General features: G+C 47.8%; 1 protein-coding gene across 2 annotated transcripts in view; it reads right to left on the reverse strand.

Moving 5' to 3' along the window:
* Positions 1-10250, reverse strand: part of HDAC1 (histone deacetylase 1) — a 42938-nt gene that overhangs the window by 27493 nt on the left and 5195 nt on the right. For both annotated transcript variants that reach the window (XM_021716942.1, XM_021716943.1), the window contains exon 2: positions 3424-3536. In XM_021716942.1, coding sequence (XP_021572617.1) covers positions 3424-3536 — 113 coding nt within the window. The remainder of the gene's footprint in view (positions 1-3423; positions 3537-10250) is intronic.

The following is a 10250-nucleotide window of genomic DNA, read 5'->3' on the forward strand; positions in this document are numbered from 1 at the left end:
GCCACTGCACTCCAGTCTGGGCGACAGAGTGAGACTCCAACTCAAAAATTAATTAATTAATTAATTAATTAATTAAATTTAATTAAAAATTAATAGCACCAGGCTCGGTGGCTCAGCATGTAATCCCAGTACTTTGGGAGGCTGAGGTGAGTGGATTGCCTGAGCCCATGGGTTCGAGACCCGCCTGGGCAACTTGGCGAGACCTCATCTCTATAATAAATAAAAAAATTAGCTGGGCGTGGAAGCGTGCACCTGTAGTTCCAGCTACTTGGAAGGTTGAGCGGAAGGATCGCTGGAGCCCAGCAGGTCGAGGCTGCGGTGGCTGGGAACAACAGAGTGAGACTCCAACTCAAAAAAAAAAAAAATTAATAGCTAGGCGTGGTAGCATGTGCCTGTAGTTCCATCTACTTGGAAGGCTGAAGCCGAAGGATCACCTGAGCCCAGCAGGTGGAGGCTGCAGTGGCTGTTGAGCATGCCATTGCACTTCAGCCTGGATGACAGAGCAAGACTCCAACTCAAAAAAACAAAAAATAATAATAAATAAATAAAAATTTAGGAAAAAAAATTTTAATTAAAAAATAAACCTGGGAGATTTTTCATAATCTGGATTTGCAGCTTCTCTTTAAAAACTTGAAGATCAGCCGGGCTCAGTGGCTCAGCCTGTAATCCTGCGCCTTTGGGAGGCTGAGGTGAATGGATTGCCTGAGCCTGCGGGTTCAAGACCCGCCTGGGCAGGTGAGACCTCATCTCTACAATAAATAAAAAAATTAGCCGGGCGTGGTAGCGCACGCCTGTAGTTCCAGCTACTTGGAAGGCTGAGATGGAAGGATCGCCGGAGCTCAGCAGGTCGAGGCTGCGGTGGCCGGGACCAGCCACTGCACTCCAGTCTGGGCGACAGAGTGAGACTCCAACTCAAAAAAAAAAAAAACTTGAAGCTCGGTCAGGCTCGGTGGCTCAGCCTATAATCCCACGCTTTGGGAGGCCGAGGTGAGTGGATTGCCTGAGTCCGTGGGTTCAAGACACGCCTGGGCAACTTGGTGAGACCTCATCTTTACCTAAATCAAAATATTAGCCAGTAGTGGTAGCGAGTGCCTGTAGTTCCAGCTACTTGGAAGGCTGTGGTGGAAGGATCGCTGGAGCCCAGCAGGTTGAGGCCGCAGTGGCCGGAAGCATGCCACTGCACTTCAGTCTGGGCGACACAGTGAGACTCCAACTCAAATAAATAAATAAATAAAATAAAAACTTGAAGATCAGCAAAAATTTCAGCGAGATGAGTCTAGAGGTTAGACGAAGTCTATGCTCCCTCATAACTAGATTTGACATCCAGTTCCACAGTCCCAATCACTCTTTTTAGGCAATGGAATTTTTTGGTCTGTTTTTAGAGATGGACTAGGTTGGAGTGCAGTGGTGCAGTCAGCTAATTTTTTTTTTAATTTCACTATGTTATCCAGACTGGTTTCCAACTCCTGCCTTGGCCTCCCAGGGTGCTGGGATTACAGGTGTAAGCCACCATGGCCAGTCTAGGCCCTGAGTTTTTGACACTGGCCCATCAGCACATCCAGTCTTTGCTGACCTCTCCAGCTCTATCTCATCCCATTCACATCTGTGAACTCTCTGCTACAGCAGTACCTACACGCTGAACTACTTATACATTCCCCAAACACCATCTTGTTCTTACTGCTGCCTTTTTGCACATATTTTTCCTTCAGCCTAGAGTGCAAGTCCCCTCCTGAACTCCAGGCTGAATTCTATTCCATTCCTTTCTTTGCGTCAGTGTCTCACTCTGTCACCCACGGCCACCGCAGCCTCAACCTGTGATGCTCAGGTGAGCCTTTCACCTCAGTATTCCAAGTAGCTGGAACTACAGGCACTCCTCAACTTCTCACTCACTCAGTCATCCAGCATGTTGAGTGACTGTTATGTGGCAGGCACTGTAAATGATGAAGCTTCTGTTTCTATGCTCACTCTTGTGCTGGAGACTCACATGTACACAAACAAATTATACTCCAATGTGAACATGTAACAAAAAAAGTACAAGGTACACACAATGAAGAGTGAAGGAGGCACCAGCCAGAGTGGCTCATGCCTGTACTCTCAGTGTTTGGAAAAGTCTTGAACTCCAGGCCTCAAGATTGCTTGAGGCCTGGAGTTCAAGACCAGCCTAGGCAACATAGCAAGACCTCATCTTTACCAAAAATTAAAAATGAGCGAGGCAGGGTGGCACACGCCTGTAGTCCTAACTACTTAGGAGGCTGAGACAGGAGGACCACTTGTGCCTGGGAACTGGAGGTTACAGTGAACTAAGATTGCCATGCCACTGCATTCTAGCCTAGGTGACAGTGAAACCCTGTCTCTAAAAAAGAAAAACAAATTAAAGAGTAAAGGAAAAAAGAAGTCTTGGCATGCTTTCTAGAGCTATCTGAGCAGGGTTTTTTTTTGTTGTTTTTTGTTTTGAGTTGGGGTCTCACTCTGTCGCCCAGACTGGAGTGCAGTGGCCGCTCCCGGCCACCGCAGCCTCGACCTGCTGGGCTCCGGCGATCCTTCCGCCTCAGCCTTCCAAGTAGCTGGAACTACAGGCGCGTGCTACCACGCCTGGCTAATTTTTTGATTTATTGTAGAGATGAGGTCTCCCCAAGTTGCCCAGGCGGGTCTCAAACCCGGGGGCTCGGCAATCCACTCACCTCAGCCTCCCAAAGGCGCGGGATTACAGGCTGAGCCACCGAGCCCGGCCTGAGCAGGGTTTTAAAGATTGAATAGAAGCTGGGCATGGTGGTTCACATCCCAGCACTTTGGAAGGCAAAGGTGAGAGAACTGACTGAGCCCAGGGGTTTGAGACCAGCCTGGGCAACTTGGCAAGACCACGTCTCTACAATAAATCAACAAAACTTAGCTGGGTGTAGTGGCATGTGCCCATGGTTCCAGATACTTGGAAAGCTGAGGTATAGGACCACCTGAGCTCAGCAAGTTGAGGCTGCAGTAGCCATGAGTGTGTCACTGTACTCCAGCGAGACTCTTACTCAAAAAAAAAAAATTAAGAAAGAAAAAGAGCCGGGCTCGGTGGCTCAGCCTGTATTCCCATGTCTTTGGGAGGCTGAGGTGAGTGGATTGCCTGAGCCCACGGGTTCGAGACCCGCCAGGGCAACTTGGCAAGACCTCATCTCTACAATAAATCAAAAACTCGGCTGGGCGTGGTAGCGCATGCCTGTAATTCCAGCTACTTGGAAGGCTGAGGCAGAAGGATCGCCGGAGTCTGGCAGGTCAAGGCTGCGGTGGCCGGGAGCGGCCACTGCACTCCAATCTGGGCGACAGAGTGAGACTCCAACTCAAAAAAAGAAAAGAAAGAAAAAGAAAACTAGGTAATTAATGGCATATGGGGAACCAGCGCTGGTGACACTAGGAGCAGAAGCACTCCTATTAACTCACATAGATTTCCATTTTTCTGTAGAGACCATAGTTGAGCAGTAAATTGTGAGTCATGCGGATTCGGTGAGGCTTCATTGGGTGGCCTTGTCCATAATAGTAATTTCCAACATCCCCTGGGGAAGAAAGAGTGACAGTTTCAGTGACACAGATACACTCCCAGGAGATACAAGAAAACTTTACAGCAAACTCCCAAACTCTTTCTGGCTCATATCTAGTTTCCAAGATTATCTCCCTTGAGGAAGGGTAACTGCAAAAGAATACGAAAAGCAGGGACCCCTGGGGAGGTCAGCATCTAGGGATCAGTGTAGCCCACTTTCCTCTCCTGGAACCCACAAGCACTAGATGGCATGAGAGGTTCATTCAAAAGCTACTGTGATGCACCTCACTCTATCACCAAGAAATCCTCTTCCACAACAGAAAAAAAAACCATCACTATCAAAACTGTTGTAGGTCACAGTTCACCTCTCACGTAATGAGACACTTGTGGTGTCAAAGTATATTCATTTCATTTTCTTACCAGAGTCTCACAGTAATGCTACAAAGTGGATAGGGTAGGGAATAGAGGCTGGGCGCAGTGGCACATGCCTATAATCCCAGCACTTTGGGAGGCCGAGGTGAGAGGATTACCTGAGCCCACTGGTTCAAGACCATCCTGGGCAACTTGGCTAGACCTCATCTCTACAATAATTAAAAAAAAATTAGCCAGGCATGGTGGAACGCGAAAGGCTGAGGTAGACCGGAGCCCAGCAGTTCGAGGCTGCGGTGGCCGTGCAGGTGCCACTGCACTCCAGCCTGGGCAACAGAGTGAGGTTTCAACTCAAAAAAGAAAACAAACAATAACTTCAGTAGAACTGGGCACAACGGCACACACCTATAACCCCAGCCACTAGGGAGGAAGAGGTAACTCAGAGGACAGCTTGAGTCTAGGGGTTTGAGACCAACCTGGGTCTCAAAATAATAATAACTTGAAGCCAGGCTCGGTGGCTCAGCCTGTAATCCCGCGCCTTTGGGAGGCTGAGGTGAGTAGATTGCCTGAGCCCGCGGGTTTGAGACCCTCTGGGCAACTTGGCGAGACCTCATCTCTACAATAAATCAAAATGAGCCGTGCGTGGTAGCGCGCGCCTGTAGTTCCAGCTACTCGGAAGGCTGAGGCGGAAGGATCGCTGGAGCCCAGCAGGCTAAGGTTGCGGTGGCCGGGAACGGCCACTGCACTCCAGTCTGGGTGACAGTGAGACTTCAACTCAAAAAAAAAAAAAAATAATAATAATAATAACTTGATTTGTTGTACCCATGGAACAAAGAATATAATAACATCAATAGTCTGGAATTTAAGGATTTTATTTTTTTGTTGTTTTTTTGGGGGTGCTGGAATCTCACTCTGTTGCCTAGGCTGGAGTGCAGTGGCACACTCAGGGCCACTGCAGTCTTGACCTGCTGGGCTCACGCATTCCTTCCACCTCAGCATTCCAAGTAGTTGGAACCATAGGCATTTGCCACCACACCTAGCTGATTTTCAATTTATTGTAGAGATGAGGTCTCATCATTTTACTCAGGCTGGTATCGAACCTCTGAGTTTAGGCAATCTCTCACCTATGCCTCCCAAAATGCTAGGATTACAGGCTCACGCCACTGTGCCTGGCAAGGACTTTCTTAATTTGCTTTTCTAGCTTCTTGTCCTAGTACCTACCACCACTACTCTCCCCTACAACACACACACACCCACTCACACACATATACCACACTTGCACACATGCTCTTTGAGCTAAACCACAGCAGGCAAATTATAGTCCTTGGGCCAAAAACAACTGGCTGTATCTGTACATAAAAATCTATTGTAGGGCTGGGTGTGGTGGCTCATGCCTGTAATCCCAGCACTTTGGGAGGCTGAAATGGAATAGCTGCTTGAGCCCAGGAGTTCAAGACCACTGTGGGAAACATAGAGGCCTCATCTCTACCAAAAAAAATCAAAAAATTGGCCAGGCATGGTGGCTCAAGTTTGTAATTCTAGCACTTTGGGAGGCCAAGGAAAGAGGACTGCCTGAGCTTAGGAGTTTGAGACCAGCCTGGGCAACTTGTTGAGACCTCATCTCTACAATGAATCCAAAAATAAGCCGAGTGTGATAGCATGCGCCTGTAGTTCCTGCTACTTGGAAGGTTGAAGCAGAAGGACCACCTGAACCCAGTAGGTCAAGGCTGCAGTGGCTGAGAGCTTAACACTGCACTCAAGTCTGGGCGACAAAGTAAGACTCCAACTCAAAAAAAATAATTAATTAATTAATTATGTGAGCATGGTGGCATGTGCCTGTAGTCCCAGCTACTTAGGAGGCTGAGGCAGGAGGATCACTTGAGCCCAGGCAGTCAAGACTGAGGTAAGCCATGGCTGTGCCAAGGCACGCTAGCCTACACTACAGAGTGACCTGGAATCAAAACAAAAACAGGTTGGGTGCAGTGTCTCAAGCCTGTAATCTTAGCACTTTGGGAGGCAGAACTGAGAAGATTGCCTGAGTCCAGGAGTTCAAGACCAGCCTAGGCAACTTGGCAAGACTTCGTCTCTACAATATATCAAAAAATTAGCCAGGTGTGGTGGCATGCACCTATAGTTCCAGCTACTTGCAAGGCTGAGGCAGAAGGATCAACTGGGCCCAGCAGGTCAAGACTGCAGTGGTCGTGAGCATGCCACTGCACTCCAGCTTGGGTGACAGAGTGAGACTCTGACTTGAAAAAAAGCAAAACAAGCTGGGCTCGGTGGTTCAGCCTGTAATCCCACGCTTTGGGAGGTTGAGGTGAGTGGATTGCCTGAGCCCGCGGGTTCGAGACCCACCTGGGCAACTTGGCGAGACCTCATCTCTACAATAAATCAAAAAATTAGCTGGGCGTGGTAGTGCGCCCCTGTAGTTCCAGTTACTTGGAAGGCTGAGGCGGAAGGATCGCCGGAGCCCAGCAGGTCGAGGCTGCGGTGGCCGGGAGCGGCCACTGCACTCCAGTCTGGGCGACAGAGTGAGACCTCAACTCAAAAAAAAAAAAAGAAAAAAACAAAACAAAACAAAACCAATTTATTGAAACCGCATGTATAAACTTGTGTGTGTGTGTGTGTGTGTGTGTGTGTGTGTGTATAAACATATATATATATATAAACTAGTATTTATATATGCACTTTGACTGTTTTCACACTACAATGGCAGAGCTGAGTAATTAAGGAGTTGCCAGAGACCCACCAATAAGGCAAAATAAAGTCTAAAATATTTACTGCCTAGCCCTTTACACAGTTTGCCAGCCCATGCTTTAGACATACCAGATCATTATCAGCATCCTAAACATGGTGTTCACTTTCATACCAAAGTATCCTTTGTGCAGACTGTTCCTTCAACCTGCATGTCCTTCCTTCTCTGATCACCCTCATATAACAAAGTCCAGCTCCAGCACCGGCTCTAAGTCCTTTTTTTTCTTTCTTGAGTTGAAGCCTTTGAAGGCTTTGAGGCGGAGCCTCAGGCGTTAAAGTAGCTGGGACTACAGGAGAACACCACCATGCCCAACTAATTTTTTAATTTTATTTGTAGAGACCAGGTCTCGCCAGGTTAACCAGGCTGGTCTCAAACTCCTGGGCCCAGACAATCCTCTGGCCTCAACCTCCCAAAGTGCTGGGATTACAAGTGTGAGTCACTACTTCTGGCCTCCAAGCCCTTTCTTGATTGTAATAAATAATCTTTTCCTCTATATGTAAATTATATATAGTACTTCATTAATTTTGTTTTCTACTGAATTATTTACATACCTATAGTCACAATACTGGGTACACCTTGAAGGCAAGGACAAATATGCCTTGTACATCAAGAGGGTCAATGAAACTTCAATGAATTAAATTGAAACCCAGAAGTTAAATGTCTGATCGAGATCACACAGCTAAAGAGAGAGCTGGGAGTCCACTCTTCTGACTCCAAATCCAGTCCAATAAAACTGACATTCCTACATTGGGTTTCTCAAGTACTGACTTCAGTTTCTACTTTTTTTTTTTTTTTTTGATTTATTGTAGAGATGAGGTCTCGCTGCCCAGGCGGCTCTCGAACCCGCGGGCTCAGGCAATCCACTCACCTCAGCCTCCCCAAGGCACGGGATTATAGGCTGAGCCACCAAGCCCGGCTTCAGTTTCTACTTAATATAGAGGGCTCTGTGGTTCTACTTGGTAGAAAGTTCCTTGAACAATGTTCAAAAATCACATGAACCACACACCAAAGATTCCTCCTTAGAGGTCCATCAGGAGGAGGCAGAGCTTTGGGCACCCAGTGAAAAAGGCAAGGGCCTGATCCCTAGCAACTCCCTTGCCTATCAAGCCCACATCCAGCAAAGGCTGAGACCTGAGGCACCAAGATATCTTATCTAGAAGCCTAAGGGAGTACCTGAGGGTGGGGCCCAGAGCCACCATCCTTTTCTTAACAGTTTTTCATCAGGTTGCTGAGAGACTTTTTTGAGTAGGAGTCTAACTCTGTTGCCCAGGCTGGAGTGCAATGGCATGCTCACAGCTACCACAACCTCGTCCTGCTGGGCTCAGATGATCCTTCCATCTCAGCCTTCCAAGTAGCTGGAGCCACAGGCACATACCACCACACCCAGCTATTTTTTAAAATTTATTCTGGAGGGGGTCTCGCTATGTTGCCCAGGCTGGTCTGGAACCCTGGGCTCAAACAAGCCTCTCACCTTTGCTTCCCAAAGTTCTAGGCTTACAGGCGTGCCCAGCTTGTTGACAGACTTTAAAAGAAATCATTATTTTTATTTAGAAACTACTTTAAGCTCCTAAAGGCTTTCCTATCACTGGTCTCATACCAGAAACTCTCACCACTTCAGTTTTACAGGAGTGACCTGAAAAGTAAAGTGACTTGCCCAGTACTGCAAGGTTTCTGAATGGCAGAGCCAAATCTCAGTCCTACGCTAGAGGCCTCACCACAAAACTCAGTTTCTCAAGTAAGAAATCTATTCCCAGCTGGGCTGGGTGGTTCAGCCTGTAATCCCAGCACTTTGGGAGGCCGAGACAAGTGGATTGCCTGAGCCCAGGGGTTCGAGACCAGCCCAGACAACTTAGGGAGACCTCGTCTCTACAATAAAAAATAAAAAATTAGCCAGGCACAGTGGCACACGCCTGTAGTTCCAGCTACTTGGAAGGGTAAGGCGGAAGGATCGCTGGAGCCCAGCCAGGTCGATGCTGGGGTGGCCGTGAGCATGCCACTACACTCCGGTCTGGGCAACAGAGTGAGACTTTAATTCAAAAAAAAAAAAAAAAAAAAAAAAGAAAGAAAAGAAAAAAAAGCTATTCCCATTGGCACAGTGGCTTATCATGCCTGTAATCCCAGTACTTTGGGAGACTAGGTGGGAAGATTGCTTAAGCCCAGGAGCTTGAAACCAGCCTAGGAAACATAGTGAGACTCCCATCTCTACAAAAAAGTCAAAATATTAGCCTGGTGTGATGGTGAGAGCCATGTAGTCCCAGCTACTCAAGAGGCTGAGGTGGAAGGATCACCTGAGCCCAGAAGGTCAAGGCTGCAGTGAACCATGATGATGCCACTGCACTCCAACTGGGTGACAGAGAAGACTCTGACACAAAAATTTTAAAAAATAAAATAGGCCAGGAGCAGTGACTCAGCCTGTAATCCAAGCACTTTGGGAGGCCTAGGCAAGAGGATTGCCAGAGCTCGGGGGTAAGAGACCAACCTGGGTAACTTGGTGAAACCTCATCTCTACAATAAATCACACACACAAAAAAATTAGCCAGGCATGGTGGCGTGCATCTGTAGTTCCAGCTACTTGGAAGGCTGAGGTGGAAGAATCGCCTGAGCCCAGCAGGTCAAGGCTGTGGTGGCTGGGAGCATGCCACTGCACTCCAGCCTGGACCACAAAGTGAGACTCCAACTCAAAAATAAAATAAATAAGGAAGAAGTCTATCCCCTTCTCTAATGACTGAGGTCCCACTGGACGCAGTGGCTCACAGCTATAATCACAACACTGCCGGGCTCGGTGGCTCAGCCTGTAATCCCGCGCCTTTGGGAGGCTGAGGTGAGTGGATTGCCTGAGCCCGTGGTTTGAGACCCGCCTGGGCAACTTGGCGAGACCGCATCTCTACAATAAACCAAAAATTAGCCGGGCGTGGTAGCACGCGCCTGTAGTTCCAGCTACTTGGAAGGCTGAGGCAGAAGGATCGTCGGAGCCCAGCAGGTCGAGGCTGCAGTGGCTGGGAGCAGCCACTGCCCTCCAGTCTGAGCTACTGAGTGAGACTCCGACTCAAAAAAATAAAAAAATAAATTTAATTAATTAAAAAAAATAAAAAATAAAAGCCTGTAGTCACAGGTACTTAGGAGGCTGAAGCAGAAGAACTGTCTGAGCCCAGGAGGTCAAGGCTATAGTGAGCAGTGATCATGCCACTACACTCTAGCCTGGGCAACAGAGTGAGACTCCAATTCAAAACAAAAAAATCACCAAAGCCTTTCCACTTTTTCTTCTTTAAAACTGAGAATGTTGAGATCATAAAATCGTGTAGGGTTGGGCTTGGTGGCTCAGCCTATAATCCCAGCACTTTGGGAGGCCAAGGCAAGTGGATTGCCTGAGCCCATGGGTTCAAGACCAGCCCAGGCAACTTGGCGAGACCTTGTCTCTACAATTAAAAACAAAACAAAACAACTAGCCAGGAGTGATGGCGCATGCCTTTAGTTCCGGCTACTTGGATGTCTGAGGCGGAAGGATCGCCTGAGCCCAGCACGTGGAGACTGTGGTGGCCGTGAGTGCCACTGTACTCTAGCCTAGGAAAAACTCCAACTCAAAAAAAAAAAAAAAAAAAGCTGCTG

Source organism: Carlito syrichta, unplaced genomic scaffold (genome assembly GCF_000164805.1).
Source record: "Carlito syrichta isolate Samal-C Ts95f unplaced genomic scaffold, Tarsius_syrichta-2.0.1 Scaffold309099, whole genome shotgun sequence".
In the NCBI taxonomy this organism is placed as follows: Eukaryota; Metazoa; Chordata; class Mammalia; order Primates; family Tarsiidae; genus Carlito; species Carlito syrichta.